General features: G+C 29.7%; 4 protein-coding genes across 8 annotated transcripts; 2 read left to right on the forward strand and 2 right to left on the reverse strand.

Annotated features, from left to right (window-relative positions):
• Nucleotides 1-142: 142 nt before the first annotated feature.
• Nucleotides 143-964, reverse strand: LOC113856595 (histone H2A). Its single transcript, XM_027488475.1, has 2 exons — nt 679-964; nt 143-597 (listed from the first exon to the last, which is right to left on the reverse strand). Exons 1-2 carry the CDS (start codon nt 886-888, stop codon nt 358-360), a joined length of 450 nt encoding a protein of 149 aa, XP_027344276.1. The 5' UTR covers nt 889-964; the 3' UTR covers nt 143-357.
• A 3,010-nt stretch (nt 965-3,974) lies between these two features.
• Nucleotides 3,975-4,640, reverse strand: LOC113856596 (histone H2A-like). Its single transcript, XM_027488476.1, has 2 exons — nt 4,389-4,640; nt 3,975-4,307 (listed from the first exon to the last, which is right to left on the reverse strand). The coding sequence occupies exons 1-2, from the start codon at nt 4,596-4,598 to the stop codon at nt 4,068-4,070; spliced, it is 450 nt and encodes a 149-aa protein (XP_027344277.1). The 5' UTR covers nt 4,599-4,640; the 3' UTR covers nt 3,975-4,067.
• A 10,346-nt stretch (nt 4,641-14,986) lies between these two features.
• Nucleotides 14,987-18,867, forward strand: LOC113854800 (THO complex subunit 4A-like). 5 transcript variants are annotated; one of them, XR_003502800.1, is made up of 7 exons: nt 14,987-15,359; nt 15,438-15,593; nt 16,254-16,322; nt 16,406-16,590; nt 17,178-17,779; nt 17,985-18,071; nt 18,232-18,509. XR_003502800.1 is itself a non-coding variant. In XM_027486033.1 (5 exons), exons 1-5 carry the CDS (start codon nt 15,198-15,200, stop codon nt 17,341-17,343), a joined length of 738 nt encoding a protein of 245 aa, XP_027341834.1. In that variant the 5' UTR covers nt 14,987-15,197; the 3' UTR covers nt 17,344-18,843. The 5 variants fall into 5 exon arrangements, 1 of the variants encoding a protein (XP_027341834.1); XR_003502798.1 differs by having other exon boundaries at nt 17,985-18,867; XR_003502799.1 differs by having other exon boundaries at nt 17,178-18,071.
• Nucleotides 18,868-25,755: 6,888 nt separating this feature from the next.
• LOC113854801 (histone H2A) lies at nt 25,756-26,455 on the forward strand. Its single transcript, XM_027486034.1, has 2 exons — nt 25,756-26,020; nt 26,102-26,455. Exons 1-2 carry the CDS (start codon nt 25,811-25,813, stop codon nt 26,339-26,341), a joined length of 450 nt encoding a protein of 149 aa, XP_027341835.1. The 5' UTR covers nt 25,756-25,810; the 3' UTR covers nt 26,342-26,455.

The raw sequence follows: 26,455 nt of genomic DNA on the forward strand, positions 1-26,455 counted from the left end.
TGCAAATAGAAAATGAAAGAAGTTTTAGTTCAATAGAAGAAAATCAGTGATGTGTTCAAATGCATTGCATTCCCTTCAATATCGATAATGTTATTCATGGTCCTCCTTCCAGATATAAATCCAAAAGATGAAAGACAAATAAGCGCATAATTCTCTATTTAACATAGCTGAAAACACCATCAATCATAGCGCGAAAAACCCTAGACGCATCGAAACACGTTTCACTCAACCGACGAAAAGATACAGGAAATCAGAATTGCACGTTTCAATTAAAACGCATAAAATTTGTTGTTACAAAAAGTACCTAAACACAATTTACATACTAAAAAGGAATGAACTAAAATCAAACAAAGTCAATTAGGCCTTTTTGGGAGACTTGGTAGCCTTAGAAGGAGACTTGGGCTCCTTGGCAGCTTTCTCAGTCTTCTTAGGCAACAAAACAGGGTTAATGTTAGGAAGAACACCACCATGAGCAATGGTCACACCAGCCAGCAATTTCCCAAGCTCTTCGTCGTTCCTCACAGCAAGAAGAACGTGCCTCGGAATAATCCTATTCTTCTTGTTATCACGCGCTGCATTTCCAGCTAACTCAAGCACCTGCATCATCCACATTCCAGTCTCAGAAATCTAAAATTCCCTAAAATCATTGCAAAAATGGAGTATTGAAATTCGCGTTACCTCAGCGGCGAGATATTCTAGAACAGCGGCCAAGTAAACGGGAGCACCAGTTCCGACGCGCTGCGAGTATCTTCCTTTCTTCAAGTAACGGCCAATTCTTCCAACGGGGAACTGGAGACCGGCTTTGACGGACCTCGAAACTGGCTTCTTCTTAGGTCCACCTCCTTTTCTTCCTCCGGCACCTTTCTTGATCTTTCCACCGGTATCCATGGAACCCTAGATTCAAGGTGTGTAATCGAAAAGGCACAGGAATAATGACGAACGTGACGTGAGAAATGGATATAGAAATGCGTTGGCACGATTTTATAAAGCTTTGGACCCCGTTTATATGATCCAGTACTGTAAAATACGTTGACGGTTGGATTAGATTTTATCTACGGTGGACAATCATTTGTTTCTCGATCCGTGTGCTTCGTAGGCGGCCAATGGGATGCCATTATGCCACACCCTTCCCATACTTTGTTTGCGTTTTTTCAATTTAAAATAAAATGTCTGTTTGGTTCATCAATTAAAAATGTGTTGAGTTGAGAATAACACCAAATACTAGCCCATGTAAGATTCCCATTTTTTTATTGAATATTATATTCAGTCATTAACTCCGGATCTTAGTTACTAAAAAATAAAACTTTTTTGAGGGTATTTTAAAATAAATATTTAAATTTCTTACTAATTTTAATTTTTTAAAATATTATGTTAATATTTTCATTTTAAATCTCGATATGCTGTATTAAATTCAATGTACTTTCTGGATATACTAAAATTTAAGATTATTTTAATTTAAAATTAAAAAATAAATTGAGACACTACATTAATAAAGTCAAATAATAAACCATTCATTGTTAATAATAATAAAAATTTACTATTTGTTATTTTATAGAATTTATTAAAGTTTAAAATAATCATGTATTGTATTTTAAATTATTTATTTAAAAAAGTAATTCAATATTAATCATGCTGTGAACGTGCAATGTACAAAAAGTTAAAGTATTCATAAATCAAACGATATAGTTTTCCTTTCTTTTATTATTTTTTAATAGGCATAGATTATGTGTGTCCCTAATTGTATAGGTCATGTGAACAAGAACATGAAAAAATAACTAAGGGTTTCAAACATACGTGACCCTTTGGTGTTTCATTGTAGGTGTTCTGTCATACCTTGATTGCAAAATTACCAAATTACCGTAATTAATTGCTCTCAATCTCTCCCTGTGTATTAATATTATTATACTTACTCTTCTCTCATTTTTTTAAATAAACCTTTTAAAAATTTCAATCCAAATAAATGTTGCCCATAAATTATAAGTTTATCTATAAATTTATCATTACCTTAATTAAATAATGTTAAATAATTTTTAATGATGATATTTATGCATCCGCTCAATACTTATATCTTACTTTTTTAATCCTTTATCGGTGTCACATCATTTCGTTGAATTTTTTTATTATTTTTGTATTATCTTTTTTTTTAAAACCTCTTACATGCAAAAACAGGGCTTGGATTAATATTTTAAATATTTAATATGATTCAGAAATATTTTAATATTATTCGATAGCGTGTAGATTAATATTTATCAAGAAAATGAAAGTAATATAATATCTAACACTTTCTTAAATAAATTTTGGTTATTAATTAAAATTTATAAAAAAATAATAAAATTATGTTAGTCGTACTTTTAATTTAATAATTTTTATTATATTTTTATTGTTTCTTATAGATTTCACAACACGTCTCCAATATTGATAGGAAAAAGTTACTTTAACCCTTAAGATTGATGATAAATTTTTAATAATATTAATTTTTGATTAAAAAATATTTATTTATTTTAATTAATACATTAATTTTTTAATAGAAAATTATATTGTTATATTTTTAAATATTTTAAAAATTGAAAGGTAAAAGAGGGAAGACAAAGTTCGATATTTATATTAATGGAATTATACATTATCTATAGTAATAAATAAATAATTTATTAAATTTATATTAATATATTATTGTATATTTAAAATTAGTGAATTAATTAATAATAAAAAAATGGTCACACCCTTTCTTTCTTCACTAATCCTTTGCGCTAACAACCCATAGAGAACTCCTCTTAAGCCAAGCTGATTAGAGGAGAGTTTCCACTAAAAATGGGAGTCCAGTTTCTCACACCAAGCCATATTAAGAGTTTATGCTATTCTAAGTTCTTCGTGGTTATATAGTCAGATGTTATTGCGTTTGTGCTTATCAAAGAGGTGCACCGGCGAACATGAAAAGTTTCAAGCATGAAACTAGAATTTTATTTTCACGAGATGTCTCCTCTGTTAACCATCCTAAACAAGTAACAGAACAAAACTTCATCTCTCCTGTCAACAATACTTCACAAATGAGACATCGAATAAAATTCAACTCTTAGCTCGGGTGGTCGTTTCAAGAACACAAAGTGTGATACTACGAATATTTTTAATGCTGTTCTTTAATCTTGAATTTCATTTCAGTAACATATGTTAACTTTCAATAAACTGACATTTAACGATAGCTTTTACTCTGAAATACCAAGATAAAATTTTAAGTTTAATTAAAAGCAACACTGACTAAATCTATAATGTCCTTAAAATTTGTCATCTGTTTTATACAAAAAACATAAAACATTGTTATGTTTTATCCTTCCATCTAAAAGGAATGTTTTATGTACCAATTACCGAAACGAAACATAGCTAGGAAAACAACTTGCTTTCCAATATTGTCTTCCAAGTCTCTCAATCTTGTTTGCACAAGATCGCTATTCAAAGGCAGTCATTCATAAAACTAGTAGAGTGAAAATGGCATGGCTCCTCGGAGCCCTACATTCAAAACGTTCCAATTACATCTAGAAATTGAATTGAATATAAATGCTCAGAAGGGTCCCGAACGAAGTCAAATCAAACAACACAAAAATTAATCTTGTCACACATGCCACTGCCCTGAACACAGTAACTGCACATGCTGAACAATTATGCAGTGCAGACGTGGATGGATAGGCATTTAATGGCACACGAAAAATGACATTAGATAACACTTTCATTTCGTCGGTTTATTCCAACTATAGACAAAATTGGAATCAGAGCTCAATTGTTTAAAAAGCTAAACAGCACCGAAACATTTTGCGCCCTCTCATGGAAGAAAAAACATGAAACGCAGTAACCCTCCCGAATGCTTAAATAAGAAAAATGGGGAACAATTCATTGACTATTGAAAACAGTGATATTTCCACTGAGTGGGTGAAATCCAAAAGGTGATGGTGAAATCAGAATTACGACTTTCAACTCCAACGCATCAAATTTGCTGTTACAGAAAAAACCTAAACGCAGATATACACACTAAATTAAGAGGAACAAACTAAAATTTTATATATAAAAAAAAAAATCAATTAAGCCTTCTTGGGAGATTTGGTATCCTTAGAAGGAGACTTGGGCTCCTTGGCAGCTTTCTCAGTCTTCTTAGGCAACAAAACAGGGTTAATGTTAGGAAGAACACCACCATGAGAAATGGTCACACCAGCCAGCAATTTCCCAAGCTCTTCGTCGTTCCTCACAGCAAGAAGAACGTGCCTCGGAATAATCCTATTCTTCTTGTTATCACGCGCTGCATTTCCAGCCAACTCGAGCACCTGCATCATCCACATTCCAGTCTCAGAAACCTAAAATCCTTCAATATCTTTGCAAAAATGGAGTGTTGAAATTCGCGTTACCTCAGCGGCGAGATATTCTAGAACAGCGGCCAAGTAAACGGGAGCACCAGTTCCGATGCGCTGCGAGTATCTTCCTTTCTTCAAGTAACGGCCAACCCTTCCAACGGGGAATTGGAGACCGGCTTTGACGGACCTTGAAACTGGTTTCTTCTTAGGTCCACCTCCCTTTCTTCCTCCGGCACCTTTCTTGATCTTTCCACCGGTCTCCATGGGAAGCGTAGATTCTTTGCTTTGTTTTCTGTTGAAGGATGAGAAGCGTGGAATTTGCTGTAAGATGGAGATGGAAGATGCGTTGGCACGGTTATATAAAGTTTTTGGGACCGTCCGTATAGATCTGCCACTTTGAGAAATGATGACCGTCGATTAAAATTTATCTTCGGCTGAGGGTGATTTCTCTGGCAATCCGTGTGCTTCAAAATGGACCAATGGGATATCAAGGATATTCACCTTTTATCAGATTTATTCATTTCCATTCTTACAATTTCAAATTAATATCCATATTCATGTAAAATATATATATATATATATATATATATATATATGAATATTTAAACGTATAACCTTGGATTTTTCATACCTTGAAGCTTTACACTTATGTTGTTGTATTCTTTTTTAATTGCAACATTTCTCTTTTTTATGTATATATATTTTTCCTTTCATACATAATACCTTTGGAGGTTTGAAATCATCGGTATTCTAATATATAAAAAATATAATATATTTTTTTCTTAATATAAAATAAGATAGATTATGATAAATTTTATAGGTAGACAGTATTTTACGTTTTTGTTAGATTAATATATGATTATTTAATTTTTTATAATATTTTTCAGTTTTTATATATTTTTTTTATCAAAACTAAAATTATGTTAAGTGAATGTCTCGCAACAGTGGTAATGGATGGTAAGAAGAGACAACAACATGAGAGATGTCAGTTGCCATGAGAGATTCTTGAATGACTAATACTATTTTCCTATATATTTTTTGATGGACTTCGTCAAGCCAACCAATTGAATTTAGTCTAGTTTATGATTTCTAATTTTATCGACTCAATAAATGCTAAATTAAACTATCTCTGTTTTTTTTTTTTTTTTACTTTATCCAATGAGTTATTAAATCTCTTATTTATTGAATTTGGCTTTTTTCGTAAAACAAGCTAAAAATTGTACAAACTTATAATTTTTAGCTAACTACAAAAATATTAATTTTTTAACTAAGTTAACAAATTACAAGTTACTTTTTTTTGACAAACATGGTTTTAATCTTAAATTTATTACTTAATAAAACAACAATAATAAGCAAAAATAAATATTTTAGAACTTGTGACGTGAGCTTCCAATAGTTAAAGAACCGTATCAGTATAAATAAATTTTCATCAAACTTATCCTTTCTAATATGCAAAACCTACTGTCTATTTTCTTTGATCAAGAAAATTTAAAAGTTTATGCATGTCAGCATGGTTATGTTTATTTTTTTTTTTGTGTATTTTGAGAAGTATGTAATTTTTCTTGCAAATAAAGAACATATTTAAAATAATGGATGTTTTTTTCTCTTTCTCCTTTTATTTTTTTAATTTTTGAGGATATTTATGGGGTTGTCTTTCTTAAAATTATTACTTAATTTTATTTTATCAAGCTTTTAACTCGATTTACTACAAATAATAATAATAATTTGTTATATAATTGTGTGATTAATTTACGGGGTATAAATTAAATTTTATTAGCATTTAATGTTGGATTTTTGTTAATAAATATTTGTGATTAGATAATTTGATACATACACATGGTTATAACTTGTTTCTTTAGATTTGGTCTACCACTACTAAAAAGTCTATATATACAGACAGATTTTTAAACCATTACAAACGGATTTAGAGATGGACATAAATCATCTATGATATAGTTGTCAGTAAATAATTACAGATGGAAAAAATTGTCTGTAATTTACAGACAAAAAAATCCGTCTGTAACATTTTATTATTATTAATATTTTTTATTTATATAGATAGTTATTTTTTACTGTTCCTTATTATCACAATTTATAAACATAATAACAACTATAAATTGGGCATCTAAAAATTTAAAAATAATTTATAAAATATAAATGTTATTACAAAGGAAGACAAAAGCATCCAAATAAATACATTTAAAAATAAAACACAAGTCTTCATCATGAATAATCTATACGATCATCATCCGAAGGAGCATCATCATCAGTAAACGAGGAATCGGAAGAGGAATGAAGCATGGAGGTGAAAATCGATGGTGCTGAAGCAGGTGGAGGAGGAGGAAGAAGTGTGGAGTTGTTTGCTCTCATGAGCTCAAAATAAGCATGCATCTGCATATGTTGTTGCTTCATCTACCGTTGGACTTCCCTTTACATTGTCGATGCCACATTCTTCTCCATTTTCTTTACCTACTTCTTCTTCCATGCACTTTTCTTGCTCTTCCACATCTCCTCATTCTACTTTTGGAGTTCTTCATTTAGGCCATGAACCTGAGTGCGGACCATGTCCTCCACTTCCTAAGGTGCAAGAGAAGGGGCATCTCCAGTGGCAGATGCAGGGGACATAAAATCTGCAAAGCGGCCCCCCATGCCATAAATGCGACCCTTATAAAAGTCACCCACTGTCTGTGACCACATAGCATCCTCATCTACTGACTCTGGATCCTGAGAAGATGTCTCCTCAAACCTTTGAACATAATCATCCTACAGTTCAGTTCAGATAATTAGATATTAGTTTAGAGAACTATTTAATAAATCACTAATAATAACATATAGTATCAATATATTAAAGACTTACATATGTGGTCTGAGATCGTGTATCAACCCACAGGTTTTTGTCTTGCCTGCAAGTGTGTGTCTCCTTAAACAACTCTCCAGTCGTAGGTGGCCTCTTCAACGACTTCTCCTGCAATTCGAAATAAATCACAATCTTAAATATAAAATTATAGATAGAGTAAACTGAATTTTAAAATCACATACCAAGTTTGCCTTAATATCAGCCAAATTCGTAGATCCACCAGTATGCAGTGACCCTCCCTTATTAGATGTCCTGTTTGTTTTGTTCTTCATGGAGAGCTTTTTGAACTCATCCGTACCCCAATACTCCTGCAAGGCATGAAGAAAGTTTGGTGCTATCTAATCAGCAGTAGAAGGGTCCTGACGAGTCTCAGTGTACATCTGTCTTAGTCGCTTTGCAGTGCGACTCTTCCAAGCCTTGAAAATCATATTTTCGTACTGGGGGGAATGGAGAAGTTGCTCTACATATAGTATCAGTGCTGCCTTCATGATAAAATTTTGCTTCCTTGATAGGTCATAAGTTACTATACCCTCACACCATAACTCTTTCAACTCATCAACCAAAGGCTGAAGGTATACATCAATTTTAGCCTTTGAATTTTTTGGACCAGGAATTATACAAGTCAAGAATAAATATGGATTTTTCATGCTCGTTTCAGGAGGAAGATTAAAAGGTGTAACCATAATAGGCCAACAAGAATATGATTTATTAAATTGATTGTTTGGAGCGAACCCATCAGCACATAACCCTAACCTTACATTTCTAGGATCGAATGCAAACCCAGGATACACTTGATCAAATTGTTGCTAAGCCTCACCATGATATGGTTGAATCATTATCCCATCACTTTTTTTTTATTTTCAGCATGCCACGTCATGTAAGGAGCTAAACTCATAGACGCATGCAACCTTTTTAACCTAGGAATCAAAGGTAAATAATGCATTATAGTTTGCGGTACATCTTTATATTTACCACTTCTACCACCTCTTCTTGCTTTAAACCTAGGCTCTCCACAGAATTTACAATTGGTCAAAGCAACATCATCTTTGTAATACAACATGCAACCTTTCAAACAATAATCAATTTTGACTTCTTTTAATCCAAATTTGGAAACTAACATTTTTGCTTGGTAAAAGTCCTTTGGGATGGAGTCAGGTTGGAGACTAAGCTCACTAATTAATGTAGCCCATTGATCAAATGAACTCTGACTTTGATTGCCTTCTGACTTTTGCCTTAACATTCTTACTGCTAAAGATAACTCTGAATGCACACACCTATCCCATAAAGGCTTGTTAGCTGATTCTAAAACATTATAAAACTTTGCAGCCTCTCCATTAAATTCTTATTCAGCTTCAAAATCACGAAAAATTCCAAATTAAGGACCAACATCATCATAAACAATTTCTTGATAACGACTATTGCTTTCTTCCCAACTTACATTACCTACATCCTCACCTGATTGCAATATATTTGAATTACCTACTTGAGTTTCCAAATTAACTACTTTTCCATGCTCATTCCATATCCAATAATCATGTTTAAATCCAAACTTATGCAAATCATATCTAATTGAATCAATATCCAAAAACTTTCTATACTTGCACTTAGAACATGGACACTTAACTTTTTGGTTGGTGATGAATTGTTGCGAATTACAACAGATACGTATGAATTCCTCCATACCCTCAAAGAATTTAGGTTTTATTCCCCCTCGACTTGGGTGCAATCTATTGTACATCCACTGATGATTTTTGAGAAACATATTCCTCAAGAACTATATAAACCTAATACAAATATACAATGTGGTATCAACCTTCTATTATATATTACACAAATTTTTAATATAAATTTTTGCAGAATCTCCCCTAATACATGTCAATTTCCTTACATTTGTTTACCACTTTTTTACATAAATCAAAAGTTCACCACACATAACTAATATATTATATAACAATATATTAATCGATACATCAAACACAAACATATCACAATCTTAAACCGTTTTAGAGTATATCATCTTGTAACTCCACAATATGCATATTCTACAAACTCCACAAACACAAACAATTCCACAACACACAATTATCAGGTTCGGACAAAGACCTCTACGCCTTTCCCTAGTCATACAATCTCTAATCCTACAACTCTATCTTAGAAATTTTAAATCTCTAAAAAACATTAAAAAAAATTAAAAAACTAAACCGATTAAAAGTTAGAGTATCGTACCAAGAATACAATGATGCAAAAAATCTTTCAAATGGATGCTTCAATCACTTGTAAAGGCCAAAACACTGAGCTCCTAGAGAGAGAGGGGCGAGACAGAGAATTATGAAAAAATGAGGAAAGGGAAGGAGGAGTTACCGTTTTATGGGTTTTAGTCATTACAGACGAAAAAATTCATCTGTAAATGATTTAATAAAACGGTGCGTTTTAAGTGACAAATTACAGATAAATTTTTTCGTCTATTCCTATTTATACGATTTCACGTCAAATGGTGGACAAACTACAGTCAAATTTTACAAACAAATTTTTCAAAAAAAAAAAAATACACAAATCCATCTGTAAAATTTGTCTGTATATAAAACTTTTCTAGTAGTGTATGAATAACATTTAAATTTATTTTTTTAAAAAGCTCTTGAAGATGAATAAGTCTTACAAATTAAAATAAAATAATGTATTGTTGTGTTGATATTGATGAAAAGCTTGCTAATACCTCTTTTGACAATTTAAAGTTCTGAACAATTTCTAATATTATATATCGAATAGTTATTGAAACTTGAATATTTGAAAATTTGAATAATCTTGGATTACTCTCCTGGGCTGACCAGAGCAGCACAGATAATCATAGAATGCCCGTAAAGTGCGGTATTTATTCTATTTTCAGGGCCAGTCTGCACGTTTCAAACCATTTCATACGTAAAAAATATCCCAAATACGGTTTAGACCATAATATACGTGCCGGTTTATAAGGCCTCAAAGCCTAGGCATAACGCAGACAGGTTATGTAAACGTGCATCCACAACCCCTTCTACAACAAGTCCAAGTCCAACGTTAATTATTAATTTCCACTCAATGACACTGTGTACATATATATATATATATAACAAAAATATAGCACATTCCCTTCTTTGTAAGTTCTGGACGATCATGTCCCTCGTTTCTTTTCACTCAGTTTTCCGGCGAGTGGCTTCAACAATACCCAAGTCGTTACTCTACGCCGTTACGTGGGCGGGGCTCTTAACTGTAACCGTGATTTTGGCATCACTGGCTCCTGGGGTGGCCTTTGTGTTGGCGACATCTTCATCGTTCTCGAAGCCTTGTCAAAATCACGGTGTTGGTGACTTCGTTAGAATTCCTTTGGATCTTCCCCGTGAGATGGTGTGCTTGCCCCAACATGCGGTGATGAGCAGGTCCCACTTGGATTTCTTTTTGCCAACGTTGTTTGCTGCTTTGGTTGTTGCTGCTTCAACTTGCTTACTTCGTTCAGTTGTCTGTGCTTGATGCACATTAATTGGTATAGTTTGATACTCTTCTTATTTCTAAATTCGCTCGCATAGTGTAAATATTCGACATGAATATTGTGATGCATATTCATTCACTCTTGTACCAAAAAGATAAAATTAGATGTATTTTGTCATGAAGATGAGTACTTAATCTTTGTGCCGTAACAATTTTGCAAAATTTCAAATATCACATAATTTGCCTTTCCAAGGGGCTTTAATGAATGAGTAGAAACTCATCTTTCCGTCAAACAATGTAAAAGCAACAATTGTCAGTGATGAACATTAAATTACTCGTCTGGATGCACGTTAAACACGGTCATGTGCGCGTTCAAAATCAATAAGCTACTGTTTCTAGCATTTAAATCAACGCGAATTTGGGAAGAGTCAGGCAAATCCAAAATCAATGAGTAGCTTAATGGGAGTTGATGACCGTCCCTCGCCCTCATGTTGCATCCTTCATTTAATTATATACCTTATATATCCATCCTTGTGTATTAAATTGTGTTAAATTATATAAATTTTTTGCTATATCTTTTAATAATATTTTTAATAATTATAAGCATTAAATAAAAACCTATACGTATTTGTTATCTTAATTATATATATATATATATATATATACATATATATTTAATGTTAAATATTTATAAGGATGAAAGGTTGAGGAATTTAAAATTATTTATTTTATAAATATTTGCAATTAATTCTTTTGTTCATTGATAAAAACTTGTAAATAGGTTTATGAAATTTGAAATTTTTGTTAGGCTCTTGAACTCTATACCCTCACACGTCCATAAAATAAGCGTTGGCATCTCACAAATTAAAATATATTATATTTTGCTCCAGTTTTTAGATATTTTTATTTATAGACATCGATTAAAACATACTATATTATATTTTCCTAAGTTCAAGATTAATATAATATTGAATTTTAGATAATTTTTATGAGTTTTTTCATAGTGTGTTTTTAATGAAATATAATACAAAATGTATAACTTTTGAACAATAATTAACACATATCTAAACTGCAGAATACAACATGTACAATTTTTGAACACAATCAACAAGTCTAACTAATGTAGGATTTTAGTGATAAAGAGATTTTTTAATGACAATCAACAAGTCTAACTAATGTAAAATTTTAGTGATAAAGAGATTTTGAGTACAAGTATTTTTTAATACCTAGATTTTGAGAATAAATATCTTTTAATACCTAAGTCATAACCTTTAAGTTATGAAATTAAATATTATTTATAGATATTACCTTTAGTAATTACTTAAAACAAGTTCGGTATCGCTTAAGTAAGATTTTAGTTCGAGTTTTTGTGTATACAAAAAAATTTTAATGGTAGACTAAAATAAGTTAATTTAAAATGCAGTGAATTCTTGTAACTTCTATCATCATTTTATTCATAATCCATACCATGTGTTTTTAAGTATTGGTACTTGGGTTTCTTCCTTTAGAAAGAACTTAGTCTAATTTTAACAAAATATTCTTTAACCAATTTTTAACTAAAATTAATAAGATAATATTTCTTAAAAGCATCTTGACACATCATTTTTTTTACTAAATTTTAACATATTTGTATGTTGTAACTTTATCTTTTAACCATTTATGAAATTGTTAAAAATTTGTGTCATTTTTTATTACAAAAATTATATTTTCTTAATTACAAGTTTTCGTAAAAAATATTCTTTCACTTTAACTAAAAAACTTTATAATTATCATCTTTTCATAAAAACTTATTGAAAAGCGTCACTTTTTTTTACTATAAATCTATATTTCGTTGGCCATCATACTTCCTACGGAAGATATTAAAAAGTAAAAATATTTTTAAATATCATATTATATAAATTTCAATTGAAAATTACACTTAAAGACTATAAAAAAAAGTCATATAAATTATATATAATTATTTATAATGAAAATTTGCAAGTTATAAACAAATAAATCTAAGAGCAATATAGAAATTAGATTTTATATCTTCTTAAATTCTTTTAAGTAAGTTGATAATGTAATAATTCAAGTTAACGCCATAAAACGTTAATTGAAGTAGGAATAACAGAACAATAATATAATGTAAAATAGTATTAAACTAAAAGTAAAAGAGTTTATAGAATTATACTAAACAAAAGTAAAACTACATCAACTGAAATGTGAAACAAAATGAAAATAAAATGTAAATATGCAAAGAAAATAACATATGATTCCTAACAACAACGAACACCAATGACCCTAAGTCTCTTAGTAGCTAGTGTCTAGTTCGGTGCAGAATTTCAGCTTATAGAGAGTTTAAGTGTAGTATCTGGATGCAAAAAAGTCGTCATTTAGAAAACAAAGTTTTGTAATAATCATAGGTAAATGGATCACCACTATTCTCCTCTTTTCCTGGGCACTTTTCAGTAACTGTCTTCTACACGTGCTTGTCTTCAATCGTTGCTGCTCATTATCCACGATTTGTTTTAATCATGCTAATAGTTGTTGCTTCTTTCTTAACTGTTATAGCGGTGGTAACTGCTAATGATCGCTTTGAGCTTTATAATTATTTTAGTATCACTTTTTTAGTCTTATCATATCTCTTGTGGACTTAAAATATTTTTCCTATGGTTTCCTATTTTTTGAGCAAAATTCAGGAGCTCATTCAATTTTGTGAACTTATAATAATTTTTCTCTCAGTTTTTTACTTTTCAACTAATTTTAGGAGAAATTTGAGAATTTTTTTAATCCAGTCAGTAGACTTAGAATAACTTCCTCATCAATTTCTGCTTTTCGAGTAATTATGAAAAAAATTTGGTATTTCACTTAATTGTGTAGACTTATAATATTTTTCTTGTGAATTTTTGTTTTTTAACCAATTCTGAGTGTCTGAAACTTGAAAATCCTCAAAAATTCATAAAAAAAAATTCAGTCTTGTAGACTTAGAATAATTTTTTTGTCAATTCTAATTTTTTTACTAAAAATAGGTATTTTCATATTTTATTAAAACTGCTTAAAATATAATCTTTTTGAAGAAGCTCTGCGATTTTCAAAATCTTCTTAAAAGAATATAGTCTATTTTTTATTACAAAAGTCTGGTAAGAGAATTTATAACTTAAAATTTTTTTCTTACCCCAAATAATAACATATATATTATTTTTGAAGACGTAGAATACATTCTTTTACCTTATATTTTTTTACCTCGAACATACTTCAATCAAATATTATTTAAACTAACTTATTCATAGCTTGAAAAAATTCCAATTCTCCTAAATACTCCCACTATATAATACAAACAATATTTCTAAAATCAACTTTGTGCATAGATTACTAAGAGCTTAAACCAAGAGTGATGTCGCTTGTCTATATGCACGGGTTCAAAGACGTGACAAGTATACTAAATAGGACTATATTTTTAGTCCAAAAATTCGAACGAGGCTTTGCCTTTAGTTCATATATTGCTCGTCTAAACATCTTTCAAGGGAAAGTGTGAAGTTCCTCTCTCCCTCGGACTGAATCAAAGTTTCAATGTTTCTTTTTTGTCTCTAACTTTAAGAAAAAAAGTCACCATTAGACCATGTAAACTAAAAGTTGCGATAGCTAAAGATATTAGATGTAAAATGAAGTTATTTCAGTTTAGAGTTCAATCACAACAAAAATTCTTTAATATTTGTTATATATTATTTTTTACGAAATACTGCTATCAAACTTATAAGAAAATTTCAAATTTTTTTATACTATTTTCCCCCCTAAATATTTCTAAATAAATTTGCTTAAACTGAATCTTAGACCCCTTCCCAACATTTTTTTTTAGTTTAAGAATTGTTGGCACAATCTAATTAAATGGTTAATTAATAGAAGACTTAACATAAAAATTGATCACAAATGATTATAAAAAAAATTATTAATTTATAAGTGGTAAAGGTTCATGCACTGGTTAACAACTTCTATAACTTATGGAATACTAATCGTATATTAACCTATTTTAAAATTATATTGTGTAATATACAATTCTTAAATCACATGAAATATCATCTTAGTATTATTAATTAATGATTTTCACACACAATATGAATATTTATTAAATTAAAATAATGTTTAAAATAAAAATATATTACATGACTATTTAAATTTTAATGATTTTATAAATTTTGAAAAAACATTATTAAAAATAAATATTAAAAAACAACTTATATTTTTTTAAAACAAAGGCTAGTATCCTAATTTATGGAGATAGATTTAACTCTTTAGCCATGATATGATTCAATCTTATTCCTATTCAGTATTTATTGTCGAGACTGTAAACCCCCCAATTGCATAGACAAGTTGGTTCCTCTTTGCCGAATTGCGCGTGGCCCCAACACCCTTTTCTCTTTCATCACAATTCGTCTTCGGGGACCAAACCCTAATCTTCTTCTCTCCCTCTCTGTTTCTCACCTTCCAAGTCCCAAACCGCCTCGCTTCTACTTCGCTTCCCTTACCTCTCAGATCCAATATCCGACTCAGCCACATCTTCAAAACCAAACATGTCTGCAGCTCTCGATATGACCCTAGACGATATCATCAAGAACAACAAAAAATCCGCACCCGCCAACTCCAAGCCCCGAACCCGAGCACCAGGACCCGGACCCGCTCGCCGCTTCTCCAACCGTGCCGCCAACCGCGTCGCACCCTACACCACCGCTAAGGTATTGGTTCTTCGATTTATCTGATTCGATTCTCCGTTACCGTTTCCATTTGTAGATTCACCGTTTTGTTTTGTTTAGGCGCCGGAGACTGCGTGGCAGCATGACATGTTTGCAGATCAGGCTTTACACGTGGCAGCGTATCCAGGTCAAGGTGGTCGAGCGTCTTCCATCGAAACAGGGACCAAGCTCTACATATCTAACTTGGATTACGGTGTTTCAAATGATGATATTAAGGTACGATCTCTATTGTGTTGCTATTTGCCTATTTGGTATTTCGTGTGACCTAGAGTTTTTCCACATCTGAATTTAAAGTTATCTGGATACTGCAGTGTTTGCATACGTGAAGTTTGATTTTAAAATTCCATTGTTTCATTACTCTTTTTACTTATCGTAATGCTGAATCGCACTTTCCTCGCATAGATTCGGTAACTTGTGATGGATGTGTTCGTAAGTAGCTGACCAGCTATATTATGCTGGTAATACGTTGTCAGTCATGAAGTTTTTGTTGATTTCTTTGGTTCAATGAGTATCCGGTATCTGTAAATCAGAGCTAACTAAGTAAAGCGTTGTTTGTAATAGACTATTCGTGAAGTTGGATTTCAAATTGGTTCTGTTTTATTCTTTTCATTTATAAATACAAAAGCGTGTGGAACATGTACACTTATTGTCAGATTACACGCACCTATTTGGGGTTATTGTCGGTATGAAATTAATTCATATCAATTTGTAGTGTTTAATAGTTTCCTTTTCTTGTTTTTTGAAACATGCTTAATTTTGCATCCGTATGTATGTGCATGCCCGCCTGCCACGATGTTATAAAGGATTTTACGTTTCTAAAAAATTAAGTTACGTGGCAGTTTCATGAGTTGTTAATTTTGTGTTTCATATTTGTAGGAGTTGTTTTCTGAAGTTGGTGACCTGAAACGGCATACTGTTCATTACGACAGGAGCGGGAGATCGAAGGTATCTTGCCCAGTTGGCATAATTTGGTCCCTCTGATCAATTCTTTGTGTCCTGCTCTAGTTTAGAAAAACTCTTTTTCATAGGGTACAGCAGAAGTAGTCTTCTCGCGACGGGCTGATGCTGTAGCTGCAGTGAAGAGGTACAACAATGTTCAACTAGATGGAAAACCCATGAAGGTAGAGATTCTGGGAACAAACATTGCTACACATGCCATCGCACCTGCTGCTACACCTGAAACTTTTGGAAATTCAAATGGAGTTCCCAGAAGGTATTTACTTCATTAATGAGTTTGTGAACATGCATGTCCTTGATCTGATTGTTTTGTTGTGTGTTGCTTTTCTATATTTTATTTTGCCAGTACTGCTGATGCGTCTGGATGTTTGAACAATACTTCTGTGTGTGTACATATTTCTTTGTGTTTTGAATTTTGAAGTTTCTTTTTTAACCTCACTGAAAAACATTGATTGAATCATGTTTTATAATGATTACATCATTTCTTTGTTGCAAGCAATTCTCAATCTTCAGATTTAAAATTGTTTTAAAGGATATGTACATTAATTTCACTTTGAATGTTGCTATCTCAAATTTAGAATTTCAAACAAGCAGATACCTTAGTGAAACATCCTGCTGTGTGTATGTTTTGAGTTTGATTTCGATTGAAATTTATGCAGTATCCATGGAAGATGATTGAATGCAAGGAGGCTATTATTTTTCAAGTTACTGTTTTTGGATTTGGCATTATTATTTGAATATTTTTAATATGTATCAAATGAACGGTTCAAGTGTGAATTAGGAGGTAATTATTTCATGTATTTAAACTGAAGGTTTGTGTCATTGATCTTGCTTTGTTAACAGTGGACAAGGGAGAGGTGGAGCATTGGGAAGGCCACGTGGTGGAGGTAGAGGGCGTGGTGTTCGAAGGGTTCGAGGACGTGGAAGAGGTCGTGGTGAAAAGGTATCTGCAGAAGATCTTGATGCTGATTTGGATAAGTATCATGCTGAGGCTATGCAATTAAACTGAAGGAATCACTGAAGTTCTGTTTTATTGCTATTAGATTTGCAGTTGTTTGGGGCATGGTGATGGGACACTGCCTAATTATGTATCTTTATCACAGTCATGATTTTACAGAAAGGGGAGGGATAACTTAAGAGTGAAAACTTTCACAGTTGATATATGTAGTTTGGGATTCTGTTATTGAATTTTTATTTTCATTGGGTATGACTATGAAATGTGGCTGAAGAAACAGAATTCGTCATGTGTTATGCACCCGGCCTTCCTTTCATTGGATTTAATCATTTGTTTATTGAACAAGTGAGCATGGAAGTGGGAACCATGATCTTGTCTATCCATGCACATAGCCCAAAGAAAGCATTGGCTGCAATGTGGGAGGCTGCAGATTCACCCATAGTTGCTTTGTGCTTTGGTTAAAACTATTACAATGGAATCTTCAAATAAGGTAGATTCCCTGCCCATTATTCCCTTTCCTTCCCCCCTCCCCCTAAAAAAAGAAAAGGAATTATTTGATCTCCTTTGTTGTATCATTTGTCCTGTGCTATAATTATCTTGTTTGATATAATCTAATGCAATCTTTAGATTTTCTTTTATGTTGTTTTAGGGGAGTAATTTTTCTCTCAATTGTTTTGGTAATTTTGGCATATTAGCTAGTGAGATGGAATCTTTCATCTGTTCTTCACCGGTCAATTGCACTGGTCAAGCTAGGAACATGTCAACAGATGAAGAGCCTCCAGGTTGGGGATGCTGCAGGAGTTCGTATTTATATTATGTTAACTATGTTGCATTCAGATTTAGTTATCCGTGTCATGAACTCTGCTTGCTTCTTTTTATTCTTCAATCAGCAATTCTCAGAACTGTTGTCAGTTGAAGTTAAAGTGCTGGTCTTTCTTACAGATCACATTTTCACTGATTGGAACTGTGAGGTACATTGGGAAGAGGAAGTTGAGTGGAAGTGGTTACTTTATTAATGCTAATCCGACTAGTTTTTGAAGTTACAGTCGAACTTAACCGTTGTTATAAAGCATGTTGCATAATCTTTACCTGGGGTGTGGGAAAGTGTGTTTTGTGGATATTTCCATGATGGCTGCCCGCCCCCTCAGCCCGGGTACAACATTTTTCCTCTGTACTGGAGGTTTTGCAACAAGCCAATATGATGGCGAAAGAATATGTTCATTTTAGAAGTTGACGCAAATAATTGACTACATAATATAAATGTCTGGTTGTTTCATGTGATTGGCTTGCTAAGTTTTGACAGCGGAGTTTTCGTTGCGAAGTGTGTGTTTTCCGTTGGATTGTGAAGCTCGTGCCCATGCCTTGTTGCTGTTTGAACTCGTGGTTGTAGATTAAGATAAAATTTGCTGAGCTATATCTGACCTTGCAGCCGTTTGGTTGGTATTTGGAATCTTTGTCGAGTTAATAACGTTCTGCTATAATATGCTGTAAAATGCGAGTTCTGTTCTGTATAAGATATTTTTATCTGAGTAATGTAGTGTACTATTCACCCAAGTCAAGCTTTGTTGACCCCCTTTTTAAAGAAATTGTTTGCGTTTTTTGTGCCAAAATCCCCCCAGTGGCTTACAGCACCCAATCTGACACGGAATTACTCACCGTTCTACATTTATTGGTGTAGCACCCACAACGTTATTTCCCTAATTGGAAATGGTGTCTTGTTGAAGTAGAGGTGATGAATTTTTAAAGTTCGATTTAATACTCTTGAGCAAAGTGCTGAGAAAGGAGTTGAAGTTAATTCGAAAGTGTGAGAATTTGTAAGGTAGGGAAACCTTTAAATTAATTAGATAAAATTAATTTTAAATTAATATTTTATATTTATTTTTGCTAATCAAAGGGGAGAACAAAGCTAATGACATCAATACTTAAATAGAGATACAAAGATAAGGAGGGGAGTATCCTGAATTTAAGAGAAAGGATAAGTTCCTTTGAAATTCATTTTAGCTAATTTATGAGCACATTAGTTGGTTTTTTAACAAACAAATAAATTTGATAGATTTTAATAAGTTTTTAATTTTATTAACCAGTGAAAACAAAAGGTGGATATATGTTTGAACATTTACAACTAGAGAAAGGTGGTTGTCCTTGGTAATAATCAATTTCATCCATAAACAGATGTCTCATAATTCACCTATAAGGGGAGCAAGAATCAAGTATAAAAAAAAATTATATGATTCACAGATAGTATAATTTTTATTAAAAATTATAATTAAATTTTTATTGCAAGTCTTTGGTTAAATTTTGTTAATAAGTTTATTTGCTAATTTAAGTATATAATACTTTTTTTTAATTAAATAAGACACGTTCCCTTTTATTGTTATTATTATTCCTACTTTCTAAAATCAAACAGTACATTGAACTTCTCAAAACTTAAGATATTTGTCATTAAAACACAATAGTCCCTCGTTAATAAAAAATAAATAAATTTAAGCACAGCTAAAATTTAGGTCTATAACAAATTTTATAAACTTTTTTCTTACGGTGACAAATAAAATTTGTTAGAAGAATTGATGCATTTTGGTCTTTTCTGCTCTTTAAAATTGAATAACAAGTTAGAGCATGATACATGTTAAATTTTACTGTAGGACACTTCTAAATTTTAGAATTTGAACTTAAACTTTAAATTTAAGCTTTTCTTTTCTTTTTGTCAAAATTTTAATTTCTCTCACATTAATTTATTATTAAAATTTATATTTAATTTATGTATCATATTAATTAAATTTTTAATTTAAGATCTAATTTAAATTTTCTCTTACTTTAACTAAATATTTTTTTTCATTTAGAATTAAAATTTTAAATTCAAATTTTAATCAACATGAGAGAGAAAATTAAATTTTAATTTCAATTTCAACTTTAAATTAATGAGAGAAAAAACTAAATTTTAAAGTTGAAATTAAGGCTTCAATCAATGTGGATGAGAAATACTGGCTACATTTTTTTTTATATATTTTTATGTTGTTATTCTAGAATGATTTATTTTTATTTGTCGTTCTAAAGATTCAAAAAAAGCATTTATTGTATTTTATTATGCTCTTGCTATTAAAGATATTCTTAATTATACATGCAAAAAAAATAAATTTAAATTACCTAGAGTTAAAATACTATATTCTTAGAATAAGTTAGTACAATAACATTTTCTTGGATCAACGAAAATTACAAATCGCAAGCATAGATCAATCTTAGGCATAACGAGCAACAGAGCAAATATGGATCTCTTATTGGATGGGAACAATGAGAAGGACTAATAAACAGGGAATAAGTTAATTAATAAGAGAGAATGAAAACATAATAAAAAATAAAAATAAAAATTTTAATTTAAATAAGAGTATTGTTTTTTTTTGTTTGTAATTTTTATAAAATAATTTTAAATGATAAGAAGACAAATGTAATTTTTTGTGTTAAGCATTGATTGAACTGTTTGTTTCTTGTGTTATGCTCTCGTGTACGTAATTGAGTTAATACTTTGTTTGAGAAAGATAAAAAAAAAATTATACAAAATAAAAAATATATTCTATAAAAAACAATATATATTCTCAACTTTTAGACAAGTTAAAATAGAGAGTTCATAAAAAAAAATAGAGAAATATAATTTGTTTCTAATTTATGAGAGAAATTTTGTTATTTTTTTATACTTTTTTTTCTTATAATATTTTCTCTGGAAATTTATGTGAAATGCACAATTGTTTTGTAAATTTTACTTAAATTTTAACTTAGGACAAAAAAAATATATTAATATCACTTTGCTTTTTATGAGTAAGATGAAAACTTTTGGTTATTAAATCTTAAAGAACCATCAGAATTAAAATATGAAATTATACATTTTTTTAGTAATTGTATATTTTTTTAATAATAATGTAATTATAAAATATTTACAAATTAATAATATATATTTAATTATATGATTTAAATCTTACATTAAAAAGCTCTACATCTTAATCAAGAGCTAAAATAGTTGAAAGAATAGGATAAGTGTAATTAGCAAGTTGTTATTAAGCTAAATTATGATTAATTTGATATGCTTTCCTAACATAAAAAAGGTTAAAAAAAACATATTCTTATCGACTCTATTTAGCCTTAAGTAGATTATTATGAATAATTAGTTTTTAAATCAAATTTTAATGCATTTACATTTTATCATTCAAACACGAGAATTAATTGTTAAAACAATTGTATTAACAAATGCACACTTTAATATGTTATTACTTTGAATTTTTATACAATTTTTTTGGATGAGATAATGGTGTTCCATTCTTAATAAAAAAAAAAACTGTCAATTTTTAAAAACATTTACGAACGATTTATATTTACTTCACCTTAAAGAAACAAGTAGATAATTTGTTATTTTAACATAGAGCGGTTAATTGTGTTAATTTTTTTGGGTAAATCATGTTTAATTGTAAGTGAATAAAATTAAAAGTTTTGTTTGACTTGCTAAAAAATTAAAGAGTTTGAACTTGGTTTAGTTAGCTCATTCGTAACATGATTGTATTTTATTTATCAAACACATTCTTAAAACACTTATAAATTTTATAATTAAAAATTAAAAATGTTTTCATATTTGAAGATGAAATGATTGTAAGAAGAGAAGTATATTAAAAGAATGTTTGATTAAACAAAAAAAATATGATTTTAAACTAATAATGACTTGTTAGTGTAAAGTTTTTGGAGCTTAAATTTGTTCTATTTATAAAATTTATGTTCACGAGTCACGTGGGTGATCGAAAATGAAATAATTAAATTTATTCAAGTTAGGTTGGAATTATCTTAACAATATTTTTTCATTAACTCAATCCAAATTATTTTAATTAATTTTATTTAGATTGGATCGGTTCTCAAGATGACATCAATTTATAATTTTAAATGAAACATATTTTAAAAATTAAAAAAACAAATATAACATTTTTATATAATACAAACTTTTATGCATTTATTGTAAAAAAAATTAATGAACATATAAATAATAAGAGATTTTGTTTTTGCATGTAGTTAATAATTGAATCATGGTTAATATGTTCATAGAACTCAATTATTTATCAATCATGCCAATTTTTGTTTTTACAACTACGTTAAGATTAAAAATGGATTTATTTTTTAAGTTCACTGATAATTATGCGAAGTATTAAGAAAATATCACAATGTAAGAGAGAAAATACATTTTATTTATGCAAGACTAATAATAAAGATAACATCTTTCTAATTAAACATAGTGATAGCTTTTTAATAATTTTCTCAAATTGTCACCTGATTTTGTTCAATGCCACTTGAATCTACTCAGTGCATATGTCTATTTTACTGTCAACATATTTCAAATATGTAAATTTATATTTAATTGTTTAAAAAAAATTTACAGTATCAAATAAAATGTTGATCGCAACAAATTTTTTAAAAACATTCCACCCTTTAATTTCAAAAATTTCGTCTTTTTTATCTATCTTATAATAACAATTTTTTGTTAACAATAGTAACATTTTTTTTATCACAATTATAAAATTTTAAGATTTCTAATTTCATTATTATTATATTTTGACGAGAAAAAAAAAAGACAAAAGTAAAAAAAAAAGAACTAATTTATTGTTTATTGAATTAATTTTGTAAACAACATAATATATATTATATGAAAGAAATTTTATGAGATAATAAATATCTTGTAAAATACAACACATTTTAAATTAAATTAATTTTAACTTTTTCATAATAAATGTCACTGAGAAACAATTAAATTTTAAGATTACTTTATAATATATCTTTAATATACTTAAGTGGACCGTTCAAAAGATTATTTCTAATTTAAAACACTTGAGAAAACAAACTCTATTAGTCATTTATTACTATAGTTGTGTAGTTTTGTGTAACACTGCTATAACTTACATGAGTCTATCTTATTCACAATAATTGTAAATAACTGAAAAATGATAAATCTAATGATATCTTATAAAAAAATATGAGTTTCAAGGTTAAGTTATTTAAAAATTAGTACATAATAATATTTTTAAATTGAGTAATCAAAGAATAAGTTATTTTAAAGTAATGAAATATTTTTTTATTTTCTTAACATCAAGCATCTAGAATGTTGTTTTTACGAATGACAATTGGTAGAGTATGGATAAGGTACTATAGTACCTATCTCTATATCTGCGTTTTTAAAAAAATTCCTGTACTTGGTCTCATACTCGCATGGGTATGAACATTAATCCCCGCACCCATACTCTCTGGGTACCTACATACCTATCTTCTACTCATTACCCGTGCTTGTTTAAAAAAAAATATGTTTATATAACTTCACATAAGTAGCATAATAATACAAAAATTTAATATGTAGTTACCGAACAAGGTACAAATATAGATAAAAAATAAATATTCAAATATCATAAATGTTAAATGTATATTAATATAATAATATTCTAAACTAAAATTTTTAAAAACAATAAGCGAAACTAAACACACAAGTTATTTGTTAGTAATAACTCTATCTTGTGTGAGATTTGATCGATTAGCAGTATCAGAGCGACAACAAAATAAATCTGCATAATGGTTTTCCCTTTGTGTGGGATCATTTGGTGGCGTCTTGTGCCAGCATTGACAACTAACTCTGATGAATAACGTTTCATAGTTGTTAGGTTTTAATGAGATAGACATCGAGAATGAAAATAAAGTTAAAGTAGAGAAGTTCAATACTAACAATAGAAAGTAGATACATAAATTTTTTTTTTTTAACTTTTGAATTTGAAATTATAAGAAAAATAATAGATTTAATTAAAATAATATATATATATATATATATTAATACTAATATTTTTTTAACTCATATACTATACAAAAGTATTTTATCAAAAATATAATTTTTAAAAAAATTATTTTAACGAATTAAATATTTATAATGTATATAAATTTTAAAAGAAATAATTTGAATAAAAGATAAATGGTTACAATAAAATTATATAATAAAGAAATATACGTGTATATTAAAAGAAATTATACTTTTTTATCTAAAAAAATTAACAATAATTTTTTATATTATATATTTTCAAAAACTTTTTTGAACTTGAATAAATAGTAAGAATAATATTATTTAAATTTAATAAATTATAGTTGTGCTTGTAATACATATGTTGTATAGAAAAATATTATTTTAAATTAAAATATAAAAAATAAAATTTAAATATTATTAATAAATAATAAATTTACGGTAATAGTAGGTGATTGTAAAATTTATAAAATATTTATAATATATTTATTATTTATCATTCACTTTATGATTTAAACATCAATATGATTTTATTAATAAAAATATTTGTGTGAAAATATTTTATGTGTGCATATATAAATAATATTTTTAAAAAAATCAATCTCATATTAACTATATAATAATTAAATTGTATTAGCCTAATTAAATGATATAAAATAGTAAATAAATTTTTCTATTAAAAATATAAACTAAAATAAATTTTTTGGTTTACTTTATTATTAAATATATTTTTATATTAATCTTATATAACTTTACATAAGTAATATAATAATACAAAAATTCAATGTATAATCGTAGAATAAAGTTCAAGCATATATATATATATATGCGAGTATGGAGCGAGGTGGATACTTAGATATCCATACCCGCACCCATCTCTATTAAAATTTATGAGTTTTATCTATATTCATACCCGTACCCATATAACGGGTAAATACCCTACTCATTATAGATAAATTTTGCGGGTACCCGCTGAATACTTTACCCATTGTCATCCTAGTTGTTTTAAATTATACAAAACATTTATGTGAGTTTGTTCTGGACAGTGATTTATTAAGAGTTGTTTTAGATTCTTCATTTTGTTAGATACAAATAAAATTCTCAATAGAATATAAGAATATTAAGAATATAGCAGAAAATTTATTTTATGGCAGTGTGATTCAACCATGAATTTTTATATGAAGACGAAGAATTATTATTATTTTCAACAATTAATATAAAAACAACATATTCTTAAAGGATATATATTTTTTCTTTAACTAACAAAAACTGTATTCACGTAAATACAAATTTCTAATATATATATACACACACACGTATAATTTTTTATAATTTAATTAAATATAAAAATACGAATTAAATTTAGAAACATAACACCTTTTGATTATTCTTAAATTTTTATTTTCCATTAATTTACACAATCGAAAAGTTAAAAAAACAGAAATGGAAATAGAGGGGTGTGCAAGCAATACATAGACTGGCATCCCATTGGTTGATTTAAAAGCACACGGATTGCCATACAAATAATCCTTAGCCATAGATAACATCATATCCAACGATCCACGTTTCTCTAAATGCCAGATCCTTGCAACGACAACGACAGCATCCAAAGCTCTATAAAATCGTGCCAACGCATCTTCCTGTCCATCTCACTCTCGCCACGCTCCTTCTTCTCATTCCCCATTTCGAACCGATTTCACACCTAGAATCTAGGGTTCCATGGATACCGGTGGAAAGATCAAGAAAGGTGCCGGAGGAAGAAAAGGAGGTGGACCTAAGAAGAAGCCAGTTTCGAGGTCTGTAAAAGCCGGTCTCCAATTCCCCGTTGGAAGAATTGGCCGTTACTTGAAGAAAGGAAGATACTCGCAGCGCGTCGGAACTGGTGCTCCCGTTTACTTGGCCGCTGTACTCGAATATCTCGCCGCTGAGGTAACCCAAATTTCAACAATCCATTTTTGCAATGATTTTAGGGAATTTTAGATTTCTGAGACTGGAATGTGGATGATGCAGGTGCTTGAGTTAGCTGGAAATGCAGCGCGTGATAACAAGAAGAATAGGATTATTCCGAGGCACGTTCTTCTTGCTGTGAGGAACGACGAAGAGCTTGGGAAATTGCTGGCTGGTGTGACCATTGCTCATGGTGGTGTTCTTCCTAACATTAACCCTGTTTTGTTGCCTAAGAAAACTGAGAAAGCTGCCAAGGAGCCCAAGTCTCCTTCTAAGGCTACCAAATCTCCCAAGAAGGCTTAATTGATACTTTCAATTTTAGTATGTATATCAGTATTTAGGTCGTTTTGGTGTAACGGAATATTAATTGTGTTCAAACAATGTATTCTGATATCATTGTTTTGCCTGTAGGGTTTC

This window comes from Abrus precatorius, unplaced genomic scaffold (genome assembly GCF_003935025.1).
Source record: "Abrus precatorius isolate BTA unplaced genomic scaffold, Abrus_2018 Scaffold11, whole genome shotgun sequence".
NCBI classification, from domain to species: Eukaryota; Viridiplantae; Streptophyta; class Magnoliopsida; order Fabales; family Fabaceae; genus Abrus; species Abrus precatorius.

Bases quoted from the DNA above. Each gene is read 5' to 3' on its own strand.
- LOC113856595 (XM_027488475.1), bottom strand. From the start codon at position 888: ATGGATACCGGTGGAAAGATCAAGAAAGGTGCCGGAGGAAGAAAAGGA. The intron at 598-678 runs GTAACGCGAATT...TGGATGATGCAG, and splicing joins TAGAATATCTCGCCGCTGAG to GTGCTTGAGTTAGCTGGAAA.
- LOC113856596 (XM_027488476.1), bottom strand. From the start codon at position 4,598: ATGGAGACCGGTGGAAAGATCAAGAAAGGTGCCGGAGGAAGAAAGGGA. The intron at 4,308-4,388 runs GTAACGCGAATT...TGGATGATGCAG, and splicing joins TAGAATATCTCGCCGCTGAG to GTGCTCGAGTTGGCTGGAAA.
- LOC113854800 (XM_027486033.1), top strand. From the start codon at position 15,198: ATGTCTGCAGCTCTCGATATGACCCTAGACGATATCATCAAGAACAAC. The intron at 15,360-15,437 runs GTATTGGTTCTT...TGTTTTGTTTAG, and splicing joins CACCCTACACCACCGCTAAG to GCGCCGGAGACTGCGTGGCA. The intron at 15,594-16,253 runs GTACGATCTCTA...TCATATTTGTAG, and splicing joins TTTCAAATGATGATATTAAG to GAGTTGTTTTCTGAAGTTGG.
- LOC113854801 (XM_027486034.1), top strand. From the start codon at position 25,811: ATGGATACCGGTGGAAAGATCAAGAAAGGTGCCGGAGGAAGAAAAGGA. The intron at 26,021-26,101 runs GTAACCCAAATT...TGGATGATGCAG, and splicing joins TCGAATATCTCGCCGCTGAG to GTGCTTGAGTTAGCTGGAAA.